The sequence below is a fragment of the Peromyscus maniculatus genome, chromosome 10 (genome assembly GCF_049852395.1).
Source record: "Peromyscus maniculatus bairdii isolate BWxNUB_F1_BW_parent chromosome 10, HU_Pman_BW_mat_3.1, whole genome shotgun sequence".
NCBI classification, from domain to species: Eukaryota; Metazoa; Chordata; class Mammalia; order Rodentia; family Cricetidae; genus Peromyscus; species Peromyscus maniculatus.
In genome coordinates this window covers 32,146,191-32,170,621 of record NC_134861.1, presented here as the reverse complement: position 1 = coordinate 32,170,621, position 24,431 = coordinate 32,146,191, and the positions used below count along the sequence as shown (strand labels likewise).

Here is a 24,431-nt window from a genome sequence, read left to right as displayed (position 1 = left end):
TGCAGCTCTGCTGGGTAAGGCAAGCTCAGACTCTCTGACCTTGAGTAAGGCCTTACTGGGGAGCCTCTGTGGCCCCCACAGTTCCTTAAGGGTTCCTGATGTCTCTAGATAACTGGGGCTTCCCCATGTTCTGTTCAGCCACTGTCTGCCACAGGCTTTTGCTCCTGGGGTCACCTGGTGCCTGGGGCTTGCAAAGAGCAGTTTCTTTCTTCTCTTCAGCCTTGATCTGGGCCGCATCCCTGACCATTGTGTACCAGTTCCCCAGCCGCCAGATGGCAGTTCGCAGAGGACCTGAGCTCTAGCTTACCTGGTGCCCGCTGTGAGCCCCTGCAGGGTCTGCCCAGCTCCAGGCTGTCTGTCCAGCTCTGGGCTGCCCCACACTTTCCTGCAGCCTTTCTTCAGGTGAATGCCAGTGCTTAGCCTCATTCTGAGAAACAATTATTCCAAACTGTTGGTTTAACTTTAGGATTTTGAAATTTAACAGTACTCTTGGAATTACAATATGTCAATATTTAAAAGTATTATACTGATTCTATGTAATCTTCCCATGCATATTTGAATTAAATCTGAATATATTTATGGGTATAAGTACCTGTACCTAGCAGAGATACTGAATAAATTTAGTTTTTAAATATGGCAGCTAGAACTCTCTCAGGAATTTGTGCTTTTTCATAAAAGTTACTTTACAGAGTTTTTGTTAAAATATCGTCCAAGTCTTAGCACTTAATGTGCTAGTCTTTTCAAAGCCACCATTCAGCAAGCACAAGCTTGTAACATTCAGCTAATACTGAATTAACAGGTGAGACTTGGTCAATCCATGCATGACATTTGTTGAAGTAAAAAACATAATGTCATTTGAAACAGCATCACCTTCCTGGATTAAGGAGGAACACACCACAGAGACCAGCGCCTCAGTGTGACTGTGTGAGCTGAGAGACCAGCGCCTCAGTGTGTGTGGGCTGAGAGACCAGTGCCCTGGGAAATCTGAAAGTGGGGAAGAACATTTGAGACGGAATAACTTAATATTTTAGGAGATGACCATGAGGGGTAAAAAGAAGCCCAGGAATTCAGACTCTACAGCAGTTTTCAAAGCCAAGAAGACAAGCAGATGAGAATAAGGATGGAGCCTTTGACTGCCATATACTCATGTGGCCTTCCTTGTGTAACTTCAAACCTGTCTTCAGACCTCACTTCCAGATCACAGGCTGACATTTCCAAGCCCCTTATTGTCCACCTGAGGTTGCCCCAAACTCAACATACCCTGAATGCTACAAAATTCTCACTCATCTGACTGTGTGTCTTCCTCTACACATGAGAGGCAAGGTCGCTGCCTTTAGGAACTTCCAGTTTGTGGTGGTTTGAATGACAATGGCCCCCACAGGCTCACAGGGAGTGCCACTATTGGGAGGTGTGGCCTTGGAGGAGGTGTGGCCTTGTTGGAGGAACTGTGTCACTGAGCTTTGAGGTGTCAGAAGCTCAAGCCAGGCCCAGTGTCACTCTTTCCGCTGCCTGCAGATCCAGATGTAGAACCCCAGATCCAGATGTACAGCACCATCTCTGCTGTGTGTTACCCTGATTCCTGCTGTGATGATAATGGACTAAACTTCTGAACTGTAAGCCAATCCCAATCAATTTTTATAAGAGTTGCCATGGTCGTAGTGTCTCTTCACAGCAATAGAAACTCTGACTAAAACAGTCCATATTCAGCTCCACTGAGAGTCATTCCCCTCCTCCATCTACAGAGTTCCTGTTAGTCTGTCCGTTGGCCGATTTCATATTTGTGGTTTGTTTCCTTCTTGTCTCTGTGACTCTCTCAGACTCTCACTGACTTAATTCAGTGGCTTCCCTGTAGCTCCTTGGAACATTCTCAGTATTCCTTCTCTTGATTTTATGCTCTTGTGTCTCTTGCTTGTTACAGAAATTTCAAAATTCATTATCTGTCTCCTCAAGAATATTTGAACTCTCTGGGTATTATCACTATAATAAATATTATCACTCTATCACTAATCATTACAATACATCAAGCATCTACCACAGTGGCATTCAGCAAACATTTGTTGAATGGATAAAAAGAGAAATTTAAAAGCTGGGCATGGTGGTATAGGATTGTTATCCTACCTCATGGGAGGTGGAGGCAGAAGAACAGGAATTCACGATCATCCTTGGCCACATAGGGATTTTGAGGACAACTTGAGCTATGTGAGACCCCACCTCAAAAACAACTAATCAAAAGTATACACAGACTGAATCACACATTGCTTATGTGAAGCCAGTACATGGTTTCAGCTGAAGTCAACTCCTTCCTTGTGCTGTTATCTGGGCCTAGGTTTACTCATATTCCTAGTGACAGCTGTGCTTTATAAGGATTGGTCTTAAAATTTGATATAGACAGGGTGACTCAAAATGATCAAACCAAACACCTGGATTTGTCTGTTAGACGCCTCTTGCTGCCCTTGCCTTTTTGGACATCAGGGACTGAAGAGGGCCTCCCTGTATGCCCCAGCTCTGAAGCTGGCATGCTTCTCTTTAAATAACAAGTTTCTGTTTCCTAAAGAAACCTTGTGCTGAACCAAATTCAAAACAAAATCAGTGACCTTGAATTATTCTCATTTGTGATGTGTTTGGCTTTCAAACAGTCATTTACATGTAACATTTTTTCTTTTTTTATTAAGAAAAATTGTAATTTATTTTACATACCAATCACAGATCCCCCTCTTCCCTCTTCATGCCCTTCTACCCCCCAAACCCCCCTATTCCCTCCTACAAGAAGGTAAGGCCTCCCCTGGGGAGTCAGCAGAGCCTGGTACATTCAGTAGAGGCAGGTCCAAGCCCCTCCCCTTGCATCAAGGCTGTGTGAAGTGTCCCACAATAGGTAGTATTGGGCTCCAAAAAGCCTGCTCATGTACCAGGGATGGATCCTGATCCCCCTGCCAGGGGGGCCCTTAAGCAGATCAAGCTACACAACTGTCTGGCTTATGCAGTGGACCTAGTCCAGTCCCATGGAGGCTCCATAGCTGTTTGTCTAAAGTTCATGAGTTCCCATTACTTTGGTTTGGTTGTCTCTGTAGGTTTCCCCATCATGAACTTGATGCACTTGCTCACAGAATCCCTCTTTTCTCTCTTCAACTGGACTCCTGGAGCTCATCCTGGTGTTGGCTGTGGATCTCTGCATCTGCTCCCATTGAATACTGGAGAAAGGCTCTATGATGACAGTTAGAGTACTCACTGATCTGATTACTGGGGTAGACCTGTTCAGGCACCCTCTCCACTATTGCTAGTAGTCTAGGCTGGGGCCATCCTTGTGGATTCCTTGGAACTTCCCTAGCACCCCATTTTTCTCTATCCCCATGATGTCTCCCTCATAACATTTTTTTTTCAAACAAATCATTATAAGGAATCTAATATTCAAGTTTTCAAATCTAATATTTCAAACCTAGTTATTCCTTGTTTTGGATCTAATTTAGTTAGCAAAGTATGAGGCACCATGAATTAAAATGTTATGCTGTTACTTCTCTGAACAACCCTTTAAAAATTAGATTTCGATCTTCTGGATAATTTTAGATATTTCAGGGAATTATTAATACCAAGCACAAATGGTATTTTTCAAAAATCTTTCTTGCCTGCAGAATTCCTGACAGAAATTCTGTACATGATGAGGCTTGAATTATTCATTATGATTTCACTTGTTTTTCTCATTCAGAATCCAGAGCGCTGTGCATTTTGCTTGTTTACTCATTCGACATGTATTTTAGGAGCATTTATTTATGTCCGGCACTGTATTGTTCCAGGTGTAATGAAAGACTAAAATTCTATCCTCCAGCATTTAAAGACCTATTGATAGAGGCAGAGTTAGAGTGAATGCCCCCATTAGGATAAAGGTGGGTAGGAGATGTTACAGATTTCATTTTCCATGTTTAGAAATAATAGGCACCTCGTTTGCTACTTCTAAACTTTTGAATTCTTTTCACTTGTCAATAAATAATTTCAGTTGTTTTGATGAAGGGTCTTATGTAGCTAATATTTACCCTCTGCCTAGGACCCTGTATCACAGAAAACTGCAACTGCTTCTTTCTACAGTAGAACACATGCCATCTTACACATAGGGAATTTTATATTTTCATAGTTGCATATGCCAAGTTCACAGTGATAGATCAGCTGTGGCTGAACTCAGTCTGTTGAGCAGTAGATGGGCCAAGCATGGACTTCCGGGTGGAAACCTGGGAGTGAGGTGATATAGACACATCTTCACACACTCTCTCCTCTTCTCCAGACTCATGGAACTGCTGGATATAAAAGAAGAGAAGTGTGAAGGAGAAGGAAACCAGGAGAGAGAGGAAGATGCTGGTCTGCTGGTAGTAAAGAAAAAAAAAAAACAAAAAACAAAAACTGAGTGAAAACCACAAAGCTGAGGTGCAGATGGCTTCGACAGGGCATTCTTAGTTCCCTGGGCAAGGAGTGCTCCTAGAAGCCAGCTCCCTGCCTGTGAATTGTCTGATTACAGTCAAGTGAGACCAGCAGTTAGCTAGTTAAACCTAGCCTGACTAGAAAAGAGTTGGGCTGCAACTTAACCTTATTCTTAGCTGGAAAATTCAGTATAGTTCAAGGACTGGAGCAATATGATGCCGAGTCTTGCCAAAGCATCATTTCTGTCACATACCGTGGTATAGCCACCCTAGACTCCAGGAGCTCCACAGTCATCCCCTCTATGTCAGCATTTAACTCGGGTACCACCAGATGAGACAGTCGTGTTAATGTCACCAGTGTCCTCGCTTTGGAGAGTACCCTGCATTTTTACTAGCTGATTAGGTAGTAAGTCAAAGGTTAGCGGAAACAAATGTGATCGCCATTTTTTTATGCACCTCCACAAGGCTACGTTACTGTGTGATTATAAAAAAATCAAACCTTCCACTGTTGCATTTAAGTGACTACCTTTCAGGAGGAAAATTCTTCCAGGCCTCTCCTCATCTAGGAGTCTCACACTCGTGTGTGTGTGTGTGTGTGTGTGTGTGTGTGTGTGTGTGCTATCAGTGGTTGTCTCTCCCTGTGGTACTGACATCTGGCAGAAGGGCTCTCAGAGACAGAAATGATGAGATCTCTTTGGATCATTGGACTGACAGGCCATTCATGATCTAGTGGCTCAGTCAGTGTGGAGAATGCAGTTGCTCATCTTGCCTTCTACTTTCCAACCCCTTTACCCTGTAAACAAGTAAAAAATAAGCCTTACCCTGAAAATAACAGCATGCTGTACTACCAGAGAGGTAGAATATTCCAGAACAGAACAAATAGAGGTATAACATTCTGCCATCTGGCAAAGCTGCTGGTCCAGATGGATTCACTAATGACTTCTCTGAAGTATTTAATCAGACCTTACTGAAAAACATGACTGGCATATTTAATTATCCTAAGTTAACAGGAATTCTGCCAGATATACCCCTCAGCGCTTGAGTCATGCTTGTGCTTAAGGAGGGGAGAAAGGATGAATAGCACAGAAAGCTGGGGTTTGCATAGACCCCTCACTATGAAACGTCTCATTAGTAAATTGTGTGTTGCAGTCTTTGGCAGTATTCCCCCTTTCTCAGAGAGTGCACTGTCAGACTAGCCATGTTGATCACATTTATTTTATCAGTAACAATTATACTGATGAGAACATCTGGGGATTGTTCATCAGAACTCCTTCCTACTTCCTGCCTCTGTGGACGACTTCTAAACTACCAGATGGCCTTCCTTTGACATATGTACATTGGTTTTTATTCCTCGTTTTTAGTTATTTAATGCTTATTTGTATCAAAGTATTATAGATGCAAAACTGAAATGTTAGAGAAACCCCATGCCACCCTTTCCCACCGCCAACCCACCATTCTAGAGAAACTGCTTTTTGATTGTTCTCGCTAGTGCTTCCCTCCAAACCATCTGCTTAGTGTAGCTTCTTACCGCCCAGGCCACTCCCAGCTTCTTGTCAATGTACTTGAGGATGTTGCTTATGGGTGCTGTTTCTGTTTCCTTTCTTTCTGTTCTCCAGAGAAAGCATTTTAAAATTATCAACATTCTCTTTTATAGTTTTAAGTTCCATCTTCTTCTGCTTTCTTTCCTGGTTATCATAGAAATAGATGGGCTTCATTATGTGTGTGCACCACGTTTTCTCTTCGCATTCATCCGTTGATGGAGACCTAGGCTGGTTCCATACATGGACTATTGTGAATAGTGCGGCGATGAAAGCATTTGTGCATGTATCACTGTGGTGTGCATCCCCAGGAGTGCTAGTGAGCACACAGGTGTTCTACCTCCAAGCTGACTCCCACAGTGACCGCACACTTTGTGCCCACCAGCAGTGCACATGGGCTGCCCTTCCCCTTATCCCCACCAGTGTTTGCTGTCACTTTCTCAGCGATATCCATTCAGAGCTGTGTGCGAATCTCAAGCTGCTTTGATCTGCATGTCCCCAAGGATGCTGAATGGCTTTTAGGTATTGGTTGGCCATTTGTATTTCCATTATATGAGAGCTGTCTATTCGAATCATTAGCCTATTTATTGATTGAATAATTTGGATTTGGAGGATTTCTTATGTGTGTGCTGTTTTATTTTTTGTTCTTTATGGATGTTAGATAGTAATCCTCTATAAGATGGATAGTTGGCCAAGAGTTTCCCCTTCTGCAGGCCATTTCTTTACTGTGATAATGGTTTCCTTTTTAATTTTATGCAACCCCACTTGTAGAGTTTGAGATTAATCCTGTGCAGCTGGATTCCTTCTCCTGAGTCCTTGCCTATGCCTGTGTCTTGAAGTGCTTCTACCTATGACTTTGTCTGTCAGTTTCAGAGTTTCAAGGGTTTTGTCCCATCTTGAATCGATTTCTGTGTGTGTGTGCAGAATAAAAGACACTGGCTAAGTTTCATTCTTCAAATGTGGGTGTCCAGTCATCCCTGCATCTTTGGCTGAAGGCATGAAAATGTACCTCTAGTGTGCATTTTGACACTTTATCAAAGGTAGGTAGCTGTGGCTGTGTGGGCTTACTTCTCTGTTCTGTTCCATGGGTTTACATGGCTGCCTTGGTGACAGTAGCATGCTGTCTTTTGTCCTGGGACTCTGTAGCAAAGCTTGAGATCCAGTCCTTCTGCTGGGGGCTGCTTTGGCTTTTGGAGTCCCGTCCTTCTGTATGAGCTTGGATAGCTTTTCCTACTTCTGTGAAGAATGCCACTGGGATATCGATGGGGATTGCATTACATGTGTGTTAGTTTGTGGTAAGAAAGCCATTTTAACAGTATTGTTCCTTCTCCTTTACTGGGCCATGTGGAGCACACAGAGGCAGCTTCTTGTAGGCAATTTTATCTAAAAGTCTCTTACTTTTTTAAACCTTTATTTTGAGAGTTATCAACTAGAGACACTGTCTATTAGCATCCCAGTTTATATAGCAATGACTTGAGAATCCTCTGGAATGGTTGGTAGTCTTTTGATCAGTATGATTTCTTCAAGATTAATCCATGTTGTGTATGTCCATAGTTCATTTCCTTTTATTGTGAAGAACAAGTCCATTGTGTTAATATATAATAATTTGATTATTTATTCAACTGTTGATGGGTATTCATTTCCAATTTCTAGCTATTATCAATAAAACAATTATTTAAACAATTATTTATTTAGTCAATACCTTTTATTTCTTTTGTCTAAATACTTGAGAGTGGACTTGATCTTACATATGTGGGAGTATGTTTGTAACAAACTGCCAAACTGCCTCCAAAATGATTTGTCACAATATCTTCCCATTAGCAATGTAAACACGTTCCAGTTGCCTCTCATCCTCACAGGCTTTGTAATTTTAATTGTTCTTGACAATGTTCAAGTCACATGGCCAGCCGTATTTTAAATTGGCTTGCTTTCATACTATTGATTTGTAGATATTCTTTATATGTTCTGGGTACCAGTTTTTCATGATTTTTTTTCTCCAGGTTTGTGACTTTTTTATAATCCTGCATGTCAATCAGCAGAAGTTTTATTTTGAAGTACAGTTTTTTAATTTTTTTCCTTATGATTCATGCTTATTTCTTGTTAGAAACCAGTATCTTTCAAAGGTTGCACAGCATTTCTCTTTAATTTTTTTCTTTATGTTTTAATATGAATATTGTACCTCTTACTATTGTGTATAGTGAGAGCTGAGTTGAGATTGAGGTTTCTGGGTTCTTTTACAAATATTCAATTGTTGAAACATGATTTGTTTATCTTTTAATTACTAGCAAGTACACAAAGCATAAAATGTGCATATAAACAGGGATAACATGTAGTTAAAATTTTTATTACATTTATTATTAGTGTGTGTGTGTGTGTGTGTGTGTGTGTGTGTGTGTGTACATGCCATAGTGTACATGTTGAGGTTAGAGGATAATCTGGGGAGTCAGTTTTCTCCTTCCACCACATGGGCCCTGGGGATAAAATCCAGGTCATTAGGCTTGGTGGCAGGTGCAGGTGACAGGTATCCTGTCATAGCTTCTAGAGTGCTGGACTGGACCTACAGGCATGTCCCACCACACCCAGAGTCTCCTTTCCTCCCCAAGGATGGGATCCATTGCACCTGTCTGCTTCACTGCAGCATGTCTGATGTATACTGTTTAGTTTCAGTACTGTTGTTTGAAAACTGCCCCTTGCCCCTCAATGTGTTGGAAATACATTGGCAGTGTAGCGCCAGCATGGATGTAGCTCTAGATTAAATTCCGTTGTCCATCCTTACACTAACACTCGGCTAATTCTGACTCCTGAGAAGTCTTTCAGCCTAACTTTTATGTTAATCAATACTTTATTGATACTTTATTGTTGGTTAGTAGCTTTATTGATTTCAGTAGTTGGGATATTTGTGCTTGGATGGTATTACTAAGCCCTGTCTTTCCCTATCTTTTGATTTGGATGCTTTCTCCTTAGAGTGGCATCCTTATATCCTGTATGTTTCTTTTTCTATTTTTTTTACCAGTTTAATTCTGAGAAGATGGTGGTGTTATTAGATTTGTGAGGCCAGTTCACTGTAGCTTCCCATGTACATGTTTCCCTGGCTTAGAATGTCAGTTCCTGGGGGGTGATGATAAGTTGCATGGTGGCTGGTTAATAACAACACATCTGTTGTGTTGTTTTAGGCACTGCTCTTCTCACTGCTTTAGGACTTGTAATTCCTTCTTTGAAGTAAATACTGTTATCCCCATGTTATAGAAAGGAAACGAGGCACAGAGTGGAGTAATTCACAGATGACTTATGAAGAACCATTTCCCCATAAGTACAGGGATCAGATCATGCCTCAGCAATGCACTGCTTACTGTCTTTTTCTTTAAATCATCCATAACTTAGGTTATATAAAAAAACTGATATAATTGAAAATAAGATTCTCTTTCTAAAGCTGGGCATATCCAAAGCTTGAAACATTTAATTTAAAAAATAAGCAACCAAAAAAAAAAAAAAACAGAGACCTTGCAGCAGAGCCTGCTGAGATCCGCATGAACATAATATTTACTAAAGTTACTTTTACTCAAAAACTGTAAGACAGAGGCTGTGCTGACTTTACAGAGAAGACAGAGGATGTTGACTTCATACACCACTTTCGAGCTTTATCTTTGTCATCAGTTTGACTAGAAATCAAATTTCTGTGCACCTTCATGTTCAGGAGATCCTCTTGAAGAAAAGTCTAAGGTTGTACATGGAAAAGTAATTACCTAAGTGCATAGGAGTATGCTGTGTGCAGTGGCTACTGTTGGACACCAGAACTCTGAGGAAGTAAGCCTGCTCACATCGTTAGGAGTCCACCCAAGCTCTACTGATGCATATGTCCATGATGTGTGACACACACATTATAAGTAATAAAGTATATAACAGTCTATTATAAATTTAGTATAGCAAATCAGTTCTCATAGAAAGTTCTCATTGATTGCTGCTGAACTTGTGTCATTGTGGTCAACCCATGGTTGCCATTGAACCGTGGTTTAATCAAAATTAGAGAAGGAATTGATACTTTATTACTGTATGATTCAGAAAAGTCTTGGACTGGACTTGTAATTCAGTGGTCATATGCTTGCTCAGCAATGTGCAAAGTCCTGGGTTCTATCCTAGTTACACACACACACACACACACACTCATATTGTTGGTAAATGTAGTTCTAATATGAATGTTGTTTGTAATCCACTTATTGTTGATGAAACAAGATGTATTTGGGAACAGTGGTCATTTGCTGATGACATAAGCTGTCTTCTTGGTGGACTATAGCAGTGCTTCCACAGTCTTCATTGTTTTAATTTCTTAAGTACAGACAATTACCAAAACAATACACGATTTGATTACAAGGCATGATTTACAGTGTTTATTTCTACAATGCAAACCCTTCTGCTGTTTCTGACTGTAAGCTAGCAATGTTATGGTGAAGTGGATCTGGGAAGAGATGTGCAGCCATACAACATTCTGTCGTAGCCGGGCGGTGGTGGCGCATGTCTTTAATCCCAGCACTCGGGAGGCAGAGCCAGGTGGATCATTGTGAGTTCGAGGCAAGCCTGGACTACTGAGTGAGTTCCAGGAAAGGCGCAAAGCTACACAGAGAAACCCTGTCTCGAAAAAAACAAAAAAACAAACAAACAAAAAAAACAACATTCTGTCGTATTTCTGCCATCCAGTCAGGACAGCAGCTAGTGACCTGAGGCATTGAGTTTTTAGCATATTACCTTTGTTTTAATATGGTTTATGTAATTTTGTTTATAGGACTTTTTAACAGTGGGTGTTTAATAGCTGGTTCACAAAGTTGTTAAAACTTAACTGTCATTTCCTGCTAGCCCAGTGGTTTTTCAACCTTCCTACTGCTGTGTCCCTTTAATACAGTTCCTCATGTTGTGGTGACCCCCAACCATCAAATTATTTTCAATTTTACTTCATAACTGTAATTTTGTTACTGTTATGATGCAATTAATTGTAATGTAAACATCTGTGTTTTCTGATGGTCTTGGGCGATCCCTGTGAAAGGGTTGTTTGACCCGCCATAGATCACAACGCACAGTTGAGAACCAGTGTGCTAGCCTGTCTCATCTAGCTTCAGCTAAGCCCCTGGATGCTCTCATCCCAGGCCACCAAACCACCATGGTCTTAACTGGTCCTTATTATAGTATGATGGTGTTCCTGGATTATAGCTCCATGGCACTATGGGTATAGATACAGGTACGGCAATACTCAGTGTGTGTTATATTTATTTATTTATTTTTTTTTTTTTGGTTTTTTTCGAGACAGGGTTTCTCTGCGTAGCTTTGCGCCTTTCCTGGTGCTCACTTGGTAGCCCAGGCTGGCCTCGAACTCACAGAGATCCGCCTGGCTCTGCCTCCCGAGTGCTGGGATTAAAGGCGTGCGCCACCACCGCCCGGCAATATATTTATTTTTAATGTATTCTCATTAGATGTAGCACTTATCATACATGTGGAGCAGGTCGGGAAAAATGGAATGGATTCTCATAGTCTGTCTGAGTGATTGTCACTCCCATTTGCCCATCTAGGCCCACCTGGAAGGTGAGCCCCTCTTCATGGTGTAAGAGATCATTGTCCAGAGACTGAAATTAGAGCACGCCCTTCCCTGTGTAAGGCTCCACTGGTTTTGAGCATGGTGTTCACGTCAAGCTGCCTTTGTGTTTGCCGTCTTGGAGATGCACCTCCACTGGGTGACTCCCCATTGAGCACACACAGCCGCAGTCTCCTCTCTGTCCTTGTTCCAGCCCAGGGACCCTGATCTGCCTGCCTGCTCGTGGGAAAGCCTTGCTCAGGATGATGTTCAGGGATGGGAGGAAGAGGGCCGTCATGCTTTTCTGGTGAGACCATTAGGAAACAAACCAACGTTGAGGTATCACTGAGAAAAGCACCAAGCAGCCTGGGTAACAGCAAAATGAGGTTTCAAAAGTATGTTAGAATCAAGAACATTTTTAATTGCTGCATTTATAACAAGTACTCAAACTATTTGTTTTTAAATAAATGTCACATTTTTACACCAATGTGTAAAAAGGATCAAGAATGGTTAGTGCTAATTCAGGGGCTTTGTGCAATCTCCTAAGCAAGGCTTCTCTTTCCATGACCCTGTTAACTCTCACTTTCCTCTTCAACATGTTTGGAACTCATTATGAGGCTACCTGGTATCATGAAGATAGGCTTCTGCCCTCTTGGCTTGCTACAAAAACAAATCAATTTCTGCTCCCAGATGGGTTTGTGGAAGTCCTGCTCTGCAGTGCTTTCTGTTGCTATGGTAACAGAAGATGGGATTTCCCAGGGGAGCTCAATTGATATACAAGCAGAGAAAATCAGTCTCTCAAAGCTCGATCCATTTGTTATTGCAAGAAACAATAAAGCAAGCAGGGAAGGAGAAGCAGAAGAACCAGACTGTCTTGTGTGGGTGTGGAATAATACTTCTATTTGATAAACACTTCTGATGACAGGAGTCAATTTAAAATATTCTAATATTATGACATGGCTGTTGTTACATTTTGCAAGATTGGTGAAGAGGTCCCAAGTTTTCTTAGGACAGCAAAGAGTTAGATTTATGGACTCAGCTGTCAGACAGCCTTGAAAGGTAGGTAAAAGCAGGAGTGCTTCCCATCACAGGATGGACCCAGCAGCAAGTGAGAAGACAAGCCCTGGCTTGGAACACTTTCCTCATGGAAGACACAGAATGTGGCTTTACCATGTGAAGTCTTATCCCACCTGAAGAAGCACAGCAGGCAATACCTTCCATGACAGTCAGTCGTTACACTGGATGTGGAGAGCTGTTCCTTAATCTGCTGGTTGGTTTTTAGGCATTATTATGGGGTTGCTGCTTAGGCATGGAGTGCACTAAAGAAGGAGCAAAGAGCCATTACGATGTCTAAACAGACAGTTTTGATTTTATATGAGAAAATCCAATCATAGAAATACACCCCTCGTTTAAATTGCTTCTGGACTGAAGTGAAGATACTTTGGGATTAGGAAAGAAGATTCTGTTGAAAATGATTCTTTTAAAACTATTTTGTTTGTTATTTATTTTAAAATATATGTTTATATTTAAAAAGGTATGTTTTAAAATATATATTTTAATTAAATTATATTACATCACTTTCCCTGTTTCCTTTCCTGTATCTAATCCCTCCTATTTCCCCTCTGTCCAGCCTCTCTCACATTCTGCATCCAAATTCCTCTGAAATTGGTGGACTTTTCCCCTTTAATTATTATTGTTCTATTCACACAGACATAGAAACACACACACATAAATACATATAAATATAACCAGCTGAATCCTTTTTTGTAATTTATGTGTATGATTTTGGGTTGACTTTTTGTGTAGATAAGCAATTGGGGAGCTCATTCTTGGAGGACTAATTCTCCCTCATCAGTCATTAGTTAGCTGCTGTTCTTTATTGAGGAGTTGGACCCTGTGACATTTTCCTCCTTATGCCTTAGTCTATCTATTGATATTTCTATTGTCTAGGTCTTGTTTAGGCAGCTATTTCTAGGAGACACAGTGTCACAGCAGACTTCCTGGTCCTCTGGTTCTTCTGTCCTCAGTCCCCTCTTCTGGGATGTTCTCTGAGTGCAAGAGTTGTGTTGCAGGTGTGTCCATTGGGTCATTGAAAATGGTTCCTGGTGTTCTTGAATTCATAAATGCAGAGGTTTGAGGAAAGGGGGACTAGACACCTGTGGTAGCTTAAACCTCATTAAACAGCATGCTGATGTTACAGATTATGTTTTTGACAATCTAGTTGTTGAAATTCATGATTTTTTTTTTAAACCTTACAAAGATTTCAAAGTGCTATTGAATAAATACTGACAAATTTAAGATAAATGTAAATACAACTTGTTTGTGCCCTAGGGATGCATGGATGTTGTTGATTTGTTACCCAGGTAAGAGGAGTAAAGATTTAGGGAAGCGGTTGAGGAAGTACCAAATAATGAAGTAAATGTAGGTTGTCCCCTATTGTTCTGTTGCCCACTTTTTCCTTTGGTGCTGGGGAATTGGATCTAGGTTCTCATAGCATGCTAGGCAAATGCTCTACCACAGAGATGTGCCCTCTCTATTCTGTTTGTTTGTTTGTTTGTTTGTTTGTTTTTAGTGCTGGGGATTGAACCCTGGGACTAGTGCATGCTAGGCAATCACTGTACCACTGAGCTACAACCCCAGTCCCTATTCTAAGCCTAAGAGGAGCATGTTGCATGTGAGCTGGGGAAGGAAGCCAGAGACTAGGGGTTTACAAAAGGAGAAATAGCTAACTTTGCCGTTGCATTCTAGTGGTAAAGAAGGAGCCTGGAGAAATGAGTATCATAGGCTGGGAAGACTTAGTTTCAGGAAAACCATAAAAGAACTTTGATAAGAAAAGTAATTCCAATGAGAGCTTTTAAGTCAATGTAGTAAATGTGTGGGTATAGCCGAATCGTCTACGGCAGTGAACCCTGGGAGTAAAGGTACTATACATTCAAATGGGGGTGTTTGGTAGTGGTACTGCATAGTTTAGACTAATAAATTCTTATGAAAAACCTCTATTCCATTTTCTGTTTTGCTTTGTTTGTCACTATAATAAACCAGCTGAGGAAACAAAAGGAGAAAGATTTATTTTGACTTACAGTTTTAAAGATTTCAGTCCAAGGTGACTAGGTCCCAGCAGTCTAGGCTTGTGGTGAGGGAGGTTGTTAGGGCAAAAGGGTATTGTGGAGTAAAGCCACACATTTTGTGGTGCCCAGGAAGCAGAGGGAAAGACAACAGAGAAGACATGCCTCCAGTAACCTACTTCCTCCAGTCGCCCATACTCCCGGCTTCCTGGAACCATTCCCACTAATGCTGTCTAACTCTGAACTCATCAATGGTTTCATCCATTGATTAAGTCAAAGCCCTCACAATGCACCTACCAAAAGCCTGCTATATTGGGAACCAGTCCTTCAACACACAAGCCTCTGGGAATATTCACATCTAAACCATAATAGCCTCTTTAAAGGTTTGTTCATACTTTTCTTCCAATAACCCTCCTCATTCAAACAGCCGTCTGAGAAAATGCAAGGATCCTGCCCCATCCCAGGTATTTTAAATTCCTAAGAATCTGCTAGCTGTCTCAGTCATTTAAAACAGAGCCAATGGCCACAGCAAGTGAGTCATGTCTCTTGGGGTGTCTCTGGCCATCCATGGGCCGTGTGCCCTTCTTCTTTCTTTACTAGTCTCTAAGTAGAACATGTTGACCATGGGAGAGAGGAGAGACATTGTGGCAGGAGAATTGTTGGCATCATCAATCAGCCTCTCCAGCACACATTTTTATAATGCTTGCTCTGCCCAATGATAGCCCAGAAACTGTTGAGAAGAATGAAGAAAACCTCCTCATTAACCATCTGGCCAAATCATTTTCTTCATAACTGGTGGGCCTCCATCATGCTGCTAACCTGGGGAGTTGCCCACTATAGAAACCATTTCTCTCCTCTTCTCAGCCCCCCTCCTGCCCCATCACTGTGAAAGCACTCGTGCCATGCCCTGCTATAATCTAACCTCCTGGCCTCATCACCGTCTTTTCTGAGCTGCCTCTGCCTGCTGGATCCATATCATTTCTTGCCCTTGTCAGTCAGACTTTGAAAATGGTCTTTTCACAACAAATACCCACTTACACCTTACATTTTATATGAAGCCAGTGTCTTGCAAGGATGGGTACTCATTCTCCATCTTCTGTCACTGTATATACTGGCTCTCACTTCTCCTCTTTAGGGGCTCCTTGAAACACAGCACTGTTTTTTGTCCCTTCCTTCCTTCCTTCCTTCCTTCCTTCCTTCCTTCCTTCCTTCCTTCCTTCCTTCCTTCCTTCCTTCCTTCCTTCCTTCCTTGTGTGTCTGTCGCCCTGTACTTGATATATCACATCCCTAAAGCTTTAGTGACTGAATTACTTAATATACGCCACTGTGTCATAGACGGGAGTTTCACACACTGCTTCCATTCACTTTATTAATGGAACAAATGTGAGACTGCATAATCTTTTGGCAGTTTTCTAGGGAATGTATCACTACAGCTTGGGTCTTCAGTGTCTCTGAAGGTCTGTGAGGTGAAGGCCTGCTCTCTAAGGTGTGTGCCTGGTAGAGCTTTTAACAAGTGGAATCTGGAGGGAGGTCTTGAGGCCACTGGGACAAATGGCCTTGGTGGAGCTAAGGAGACCCTGCCTCCTTCCTTTTCTTCCCCTTCCCAGCTGTGACATGAGCTATTTTTTTCCCACCATGATGCAGGGCCAACTGACCAAAACCTGTAAGTAATAAATCTGAGGCCAAATATATCATATTGTTTTATAATTTGATGATCTTAGTTATTTATGGTATCAGAAAGCCAATGAACACATGTACATACTATTAAATATCAGATATATTCTAACAAAACTGTGATTGGAAGATTCCCTTTATACTGATCAAAATCATCTCTCAACTAACTTGGAAAGCTAAAGTGTTCTATAACCTTAGAAGGGTTTCAAGGGCCAAACACTCACATGTTCCATTTCACACAAGTTGTCTTTTTATTAATTCATTATAAAGATTCTTGAGGATATATATTTTAAAATAACATTATTTATATCTACCATATTTATATCCATATTTATTCTTCATTCATTCATTCATTCATTCATTCACTTTTGTATTATGTGGGTACATATGTGCCATGTGTGGAGGTCTGAGGACAATTTGTAGGAATCACTTACCTCCTTTCTGTAGTGATATTGTGTTTCCCAATATGTTGTGCACATTAATAAACTTACCTGGGGTCAGAGTATAGAACAGCCACTAGATAGACATAGAAGCCAGAAAATGGTGGCACACATGCCTTTAATCCTAGTATTCTGGAGGCAGAGATCCATCTGGATCTCTCTGAAGCCACACTGGAAACAGCCAGGCATGGTGACACACGCCTTTAATCCCAGGAAGTGATGGCAGGAAGCAGAAAGGTATATAAGGCGTGAGGACCAGGAACTACAATCTCTTAACCTTTTAGGCTTTAGAGCAGCAGTTCAGCTGAGATCTATTCGGATGAGGACTCAGAGGCTTCCAGTTTGAGGAAATGAGATCAGCTGAGGAATTGGCAAGGTGAGGTGGCTTTGGCTTGTTCTGTTTCTCTGCTCTTCCGGCGTTCACCCCAATACCTGGCTTCAGGTTTGTTTTTATTAATAAGACCTTTTAAGATTCGTGCTACACCTTTCACTGTGTGGTGGCTTCTAATATTGAACGCAGGTTTTCAGCATTGGAGGAAGCACCTTTACCCTCAAAGCTGTCTTACCAGCCCCCGAAGATATGTTTTAAAGAAAGTATTTGTTGTATGTCAAATTCACTTTTAAGTCAGGTTTTCTTATTTTGTGTATGTGAGAATCTGTGTACCCACCCATCGGGGACTGGGTGGAGAGCAGCTGTGGCGGAATGTCTTCCTCAAACCCTCTTCCACCTTGTCTTTAAGCTTGCTATTTTGCCTAAAATGTGTGGCCAGCAAGGCCCTGGAACCTGCCTGCCTCCAGCTGTCAGTGCTGGCTGAACAGGCTAGTTTTCCAGATTGGTAAAGTGGCATGTTTTGGTTTTGTCGTTTTTTTAGACTTCCAACGCCTGTCTGTGGGAAGGTACACACCTTACTCGTTGTGTTGAACAGGGTGACTTCTCCATCTTGACTCTATTGACTGCTGCAAATGCCTTGAAATGGGACTTGGTATTTGATGAAATTTTATTTTGCTAGAATTACAGAGGAGAAAAGCCACAGGCTTAGTGATCTGCAGTTCCCTTGGTGTCACTGTGGCTTATGTAAAAGAGAAGATTTCACTTCAAATGCATACTCTATGACAACAGACACATAAACAGCATTGACCTTGGGACTTTTGTGTGCCTCTGAATCCTAATGAGAGCAGGATCTGTCTTGTGCATCTGCAAGCCTGCTAATGAATGGAAAAGTGAACTTTCTCTTAGCAACAGCATTTTTAAATTAAAGTCAAAAGCTAGGTTGAACGCTTAATGATATTTTGAAAATCAGTAAGTAAATATTACTTAATCCAATGATAGAACCATATACAATATGTTATTAGAGAATTATGACCATGGTTAATATTCATTTTAAAGGTAACTAAGTAGGTAAATTTAGATAAAATTCCTATCATGTTTTACTACTTTTATCTTTGCCAAAGCTGAGCATTTTAATTTATAATAGACAGGCAACTGGTTACTTTGGGAACTGATAAACTCTTCTGACATCATCTGGTTTAATGATTTAAAATAAGAAACAAATTGGGGTAAAGAATGATCAGTATATATTAATTTTGTTCCGTTAGAAAATATGAAAAGAGGCCTTTTTCTTTTTCAGCCTTGCCTTACACCCAGATAAAACTCTGATTGCAACTGGCCAAGTTGGGAAGGAGCCATATATATGCGTATGGGATTCCTATAATGTCCAGACTGTGTCTATTCTCAAAGATGTCCATACGCATGGAGTTGCATGCCTGGCTTTTGACTCGGATGGACAGGTGCGTATCTTTCTCAATTTATGTTTTCTTAATGAATCCTTAAATTTACCTGAAATTATAATACAAATGGCTACCACCTTTGCTGTTCTCCCTGGGCAGCATCCTAGGCTCCCTCACTGGTTGGCCCCTTTTCAAGCTAGTGATATTGATGTACCCTTCTCAACAGGCTCCAGGTTTGGTCTTCCTTAAAAGGCTCCATAAAGGAACTCATAAGGTTGGGTCCACTAGGGTTCAGCAACCCTATTTTGTCCCATTATTAGCATCCTATCTGGGATAAGGGTTGGGCCAAGCCATTTACACAGAGCTCAAACCCTGCGCGAACACTGTGCCTTTTGCCCTCAGGTTTTCACATCACCTCCTAATGATCCATTTGAAGGATGCTTTTTGATTCTACCATAAGGTCACTTCTCCTTCCTTCTTCCCACCCCTCAGCCCCTTGTATTTCAAGCAGTCATCAATTCCTATGTTTATACTTTTCTTTATAACAACTCCAACACGTGTTCTGTCCCTCCTCTATTTTCAGGCACAGCCCTTTAAATTTCAAAATAGAACCATGTATAATGTAATTTAAACATTGTCTTAACTAGTATTTTCATAATTCTTATTTATTTATTTGACATATATTACTGTTTTTTCTGCATGTATGTAAGTATATCACATTCATGTGTGGAGTTCAGAAGAGGGTATCAAATACCTGGAAGTAGAGTTACAAATGGTGTGAACCACACATGGGTGCTGGGAAACAAACCTAGGTTCTCTGCAAGAGCACAAGTGCTCTAAGCCACTGAGATATCTATCCTGCTTCATCTACACAGTTTCTTAGTAATTCATTTCAGCAACTGAAAATGTCAAAGTATCCTAAAGCCAACAAAGTTTAAAGTTGGCATCGAACGAAGCCCAAACATTGTAGGTGAGCATTCTCTGTTAACCAACACTTCTATCCACACTCCCCCATGTCGTCAGGTTAGACAGGCTGGCAAAATGTGTCAGCCAAATACTGTACCTTTGAAATGTCCTGTGTCATGCTCCAATCCTCATCTGACACTCACTGCTGGTTTGTCCCCTTGAAGAGACTAGTTCTTTGACGACATCACAAGGGTATGAAACCAGCACCCACAAGTTATCTCTCCTTTCTTGTACATACAACAACACTTGACAGAAAAAGGCTAATGTATCTTTAAAAAGTGAATGGCAGCACAAAGGGCTCATTCCCAAACTTGCAGCTTCTCTCTCCAGCCTTCACCGCGTCTCTACATGCCATCCCTTCTGCTGCCTCTTTCACCCTTGGTATAGCAATTAATTGAGTCAATAAATGTTTGGCTAGTTTCAGTGTTAATTTTGTAAGTTAGTGTCATGGAAACATCAATGAAATCACTTGAAGACATTAAACCAAACTAAGAGTGGAAGAAATTCACTAGATGAAGATAAGTTCACCTGATTTGGATCATTTAAAAGTAATTAGCATGTGGTATCTTCCACTGCTGTGAGAGAGCACTGGTCATTACTCATTTTTCTTCCTAGAACTAGAGTGGATATGAACGACTAAATTAAGTGAGTTAGAATGCATATGGCTGTATAAGCATTGATGTAGGCTGATGTGTACATTCAATATGCATAGTCTTTCATTTTTTCCCTATTTGTGCAAATATCTATACCAAATTTTGTTTTGAAGTATCACAAAAATGCTATGCGATAGAGGGAAACCCAGCTTATCTATGAGTTCGTTGTCCATTTTATTTACCTTTTTTCATTTTATTCACCCATTTCTTTTTGGAGTCCTGGCTATTTCTCTTGAGGTACTATTTCGACAGGAGGGGAGCTGGGTGGACTGTGTGGTTTTTATTTTCTCAACTGTCAATTGAGAAAAGTAACCTCTTTGCCATGATGGATTTCATGGCTTGGTTATTCCTTCAGGTCTGCTGTGTTCTCTGGTCAGAGTTCACCACAATCCAATAATACAGATAAAATGACAAATTCCTCATTACCTCATAATTGACAAAAGCAATAGAAATTATTTTCTAGGTAGGTGTGGGGCCTGTCAGTGTAAATGAATAAAATAGATTTCTTTTGGCTTTTTTTTAAACTCAGGAAAAATGAGTGTCTCTGCTAGTGTTTGTTAACTGATTTTTCCATTAAAATAAGCTGAATAAAGTTTACCCATTCTAATTTTCTTATATTGATAAAAATATGTTGTATTTCTTAAATTATGTTTTATAATTTCTTTTTTAATTAACTTATTTTTATTTTATGAACATTGTTGTTTCGCCTGCATGTATGTCTGTGTGAGGGTATTGGACCCCCTGGAGCTGGAGTTACAGACAGTTGTAAGCAGCTGGGAATTGAACCTGGGTCCTCTGGAAAAGCATCTAGTACTTTTAACCACCAAGCCATCTCTCCAGCCCTGTCTTATAATTTCTATTGTTACAACCCTTGATGAAAAAATGGCAAAGATCTTTATTTAAGGAAGCATTCTAGAACCTCCAACTATTCTTTTTATAAAAAATATTCCTGATGGAAACCATTTTTAGTGAAGATACCTGAACACACCCTGTTATAGCAACACATGTACATTTACCCATGTGAGACCCTCTGTCCTTCCCTACACACCATATGAGTATATACTTAGGCATGCACATTCTTTCTAAAGTGGTTAATACTGTCATCTTGGCAGGATCTAGAATCAGCCTTGGGGCACATCTGTGAGAGGTTATCTAGATTACATTAATTGAGATGGGAAGACCTCTTTAACAAGGGCAGCACCATTCCATAGAAAAAAGGAGAAAATGAGTTGAGTCCTTCTCTGCCCAAAGGACGGTCTCCCCTGGTGCACTCCCCTTCTCTAAGTGGCTTTTGTCAAGTGGTTCGTCAAGGCGGAGAGATGAGTAGCTAAGACTGAAAACTGGTGCTGACAAGTGAGGCGATTGCTGTGATGAACCTGACCAAGTGGTTTGGGGTCCTTGGAACTGATTTGTGGAAGGAATATAGAAGAGTTTGGAACTTGGTACTAGAAAGCCACAGAGTATTGTAAGCAGAGCTTAGTGTGTCCTTATGGTTGGAGCTTGGACATGAGACTGCTGAGAGAAGCATGCACTTCGACTCATGGCGCTTCAGACAGGAACAAGAGTCCTTTCTGTTTTTGTTTTGTTCGGGTTTGTTTTTAGCGTTTTAAAGACAGGGTTTCTCTGTGTAGCCCTGGCTGTCCCAGAACCCTCTTTGTCAACCAGGCTGGACTCGAACTCAGAGATCCGCCTGCCTCTGCCTCCTGAATGCTGGGAATAAAGGTGTGTGCCACCACCACCTGGCCAGGAACAAGAATTCTATTGGGAACTGGATTAGAGGCCATTTGTATGACACTCTAGTAGTGAATCTGGCTGCACCCGCCTGTGTCCTAACTTTGAATGAAGCTAAACACTGGAGTAAAGAGTAATTTGTTTAGTGCAGCAGATTTCAAGGCAGGAGAGCATCCGAGCTGTGGTGTGATTGTTGCTCATCACCTTTATCCAGGTCAACGAAAAAGAGGAATAAACAGAATAGAGAGAATAAAAAAAAGGTGCAGTTTGATGAGAAAAAGACCTTAAGCAAGTTTAAAGTCGCTACCAAGATGTGTGCTGAAAAAGAGGTCAAAACTGTTAGCAAGAGCGCCCTGCTCTGCACTGAGACATAAGAATGTGATCCCCACTGCCTGCCCTGCTCTGCACTGAGACATAAGAATGTGACACCCCCCCCTGCTCTGCACTGAGACAATAAGAATGTGACACACACACACACACACACACACACACACACACACACACACACACACACACACACACACCTGCCCTGCAAGACTCCACCCATTAAAGCCTCCAACCGTGAAAAAGCAAATTCATTTGAAGTAGTAAAGCCTGCGCCTTGAGGACATCTGCAGGGGTTTCCTGTTCTTTGAAAGCCAATGCCCAGGAGAGTGTTGTTCAAAAGTCAGACTACAGAGATGCTACAACTATGGTACAAGGAAGCCAGGACCCAACTCTGGACGGCACAGAATTTACGCAATGTTGTGTGTGTGGTACTGTTTTGTCAAGCATGAAAAATGCAAGTTTGAGCCAGTCATGAAGTCTTCAAGAGAGAAACACTGAGTTTAGGGTCGTGCCATGCGTTCCTGCACGGAGGCCCTCAAAAGGCCACTGTGTGAAGCTGAGGCATCAGTTGCCATGGAGACCCCAGGATATTGGAGATGTCACAACCATGGGACATCTGTTGGGAACAACCTCAGACACAGAGTGGAGCCAGCCCAAAAGAGTGAATATGTGTACTGCAGGCTACAGAGCTAGAGCATAGAGCTACCCAAGCCTTTTGGAGCTCAGTTTCAGCACAAGCCAAAGATGCCAGACATGGAACTTCTGGAGATGGTCTTTTCCATGCTGGGTGTCAGTCTTCTTTGGTTCAGTCTTTCTTTGCTGTGCTCTGTTCCTTCCCTTTGGAAGGGGAATGTTTACACAGTGCCTTTGCATGTGAGAAGTATGCAAGAAAAAATTGTACAGGGGTTCCCTGTTAAAAGATTACTTGACTCTCGCGGTGGTGGCGCACGCCTTTAATCCCAGCACTCGGGAGGCAGAGGCAGGCGGATCTCTGTGAGTTCGAGGCCAGCCCGGACTACCAAGGCGCAAAGCTACACAGAGAAACCCTGTCTCGAAAAACCAAAAAAAAAAAAAAAAAAAAAAAAAGATTACTTGACTCTCTGGGAAATTCAGCCTTTATACCTTTTAATGGTGTTGAAACTGTAAAAGACTATAGTGGGGATTTTTTATGTTGAACTGAATACCTTTTGTATAGAAGGCCATGAGCCTATGGGGAGATGATTATGGCTTAAAAGTGGTTTGTTTGGGTATAAATTAATGAGGGGTAGAGTAGTAATGGTTAGTATTGTCAACTAGACACAATTTTGAATCACCTAAGAGATGAGCCACTGGGTGTGCCTGTGAGAGATGATCTAGATTAGGTTAACTGAGCTGGAACAACTCTCCTTATCTGTGGGTAGTACCATCCCATGGGCTGGTGCCCGGGACTGACTAGGAAGGAGAAAGAGCTGAGAGTGAACATGTATGCTTTCTGCTTCCTGACTTTGGATGCACTGGGACCCTCTGCCATCTGTCTTGCCCGCCATGATGGACTGTGTCCCTGGCAACTGTGAGCGGAAACAAACCCTCCCTTCCTGAAGTTGCTTTAATCAGGTATATCATCACAGCAACAGGACAAGTAATGAATACACTCTGGATGTGTGAGCCCACACACTTCTGTATTACCATTCAAAATCATTTGATTTCTGTTATTTCACTTAACTCATACAATTTGACAAAGTAAAAAGTATTTTGGTATTCATTTCACAAATGAGAAAAATAAGATTTATGGAGGCTACTTAACTTTTTCCAAAGCATTTTATCATTGTACCCATACATTACCACATCTCTAGCCTCTCATCAGAGAAGCTTCTGTTTACAGTAATCTATTGGAAGGCATCTACAGTGATACCTTTAGTTTGGGATTAGGATGAGTTTTGGTTCAATGCCTAGTCACTCATAGATAATCAGTAACTATTTGTTGAAAGTAGGTGTGAATAGTAGGAAATTTTCCCAATTCTTTCATGTATTAAATTATTCTTTTTTTCTTTTCTTTTCTTTCCTTAAGCGTTTAGCCTCGGTGGGATTGGATGCCAAAAACACAGTATGCATTTGGGACTGGAGAAAGGGAAAACTTCTGGCCTCAGCTACTGGCCATTCTGACCGGGTAAGACCTTTGTGGTATCAAACAACACAAATTTCAGAACTGTGAAGTAGTTGTCATTTTATGTCTTTAAAAATAAATCTGCTGTATATAGATTTTTCTCCTATATGTTCAACATACAAACATGATTTACTTATGATGAGCAGATAACTATTGTTATTGCTTTTCATAAGCAAAGCAGATTTTCAGTGCTGGCATTTGGCTTC

General features: G+C 41.3%; 1 protein-coding gene across 4 annotated transcripts in view; it reads left to right on the top strand.

Moving 5' to 3' along the window:
* Eml6 (EMAP like 6) overlaps positions 1 to 24,431 on the top strand; it is a 294,744-nt gene that overhangs the window by 112,557 nt on the left and 157,756 nt on the right. For all 4 annotated transcript variants that reach the window (XR_013042863.1, XR_013042864.1, XM_076546155.1 and 1 more), the window contains exons 3-4: positions 18,306 to 18,465; positions 24,130 to 24,228. Coding sequence is in view for 2 of the 4 variants with exons in the window: in XM_076546155.1 (XP_076402270.1) it covers positions 18,306 to 18,465; positions 24,130 to 24,228 (259 nt within the window). In the remaining 2 variants the exon portion in view is untranslated. The remainder of the gene's footprint in view (positions 1 to 18,305; positions 18,466 to 24,129; positions 24,229 to 24,431) is intronic.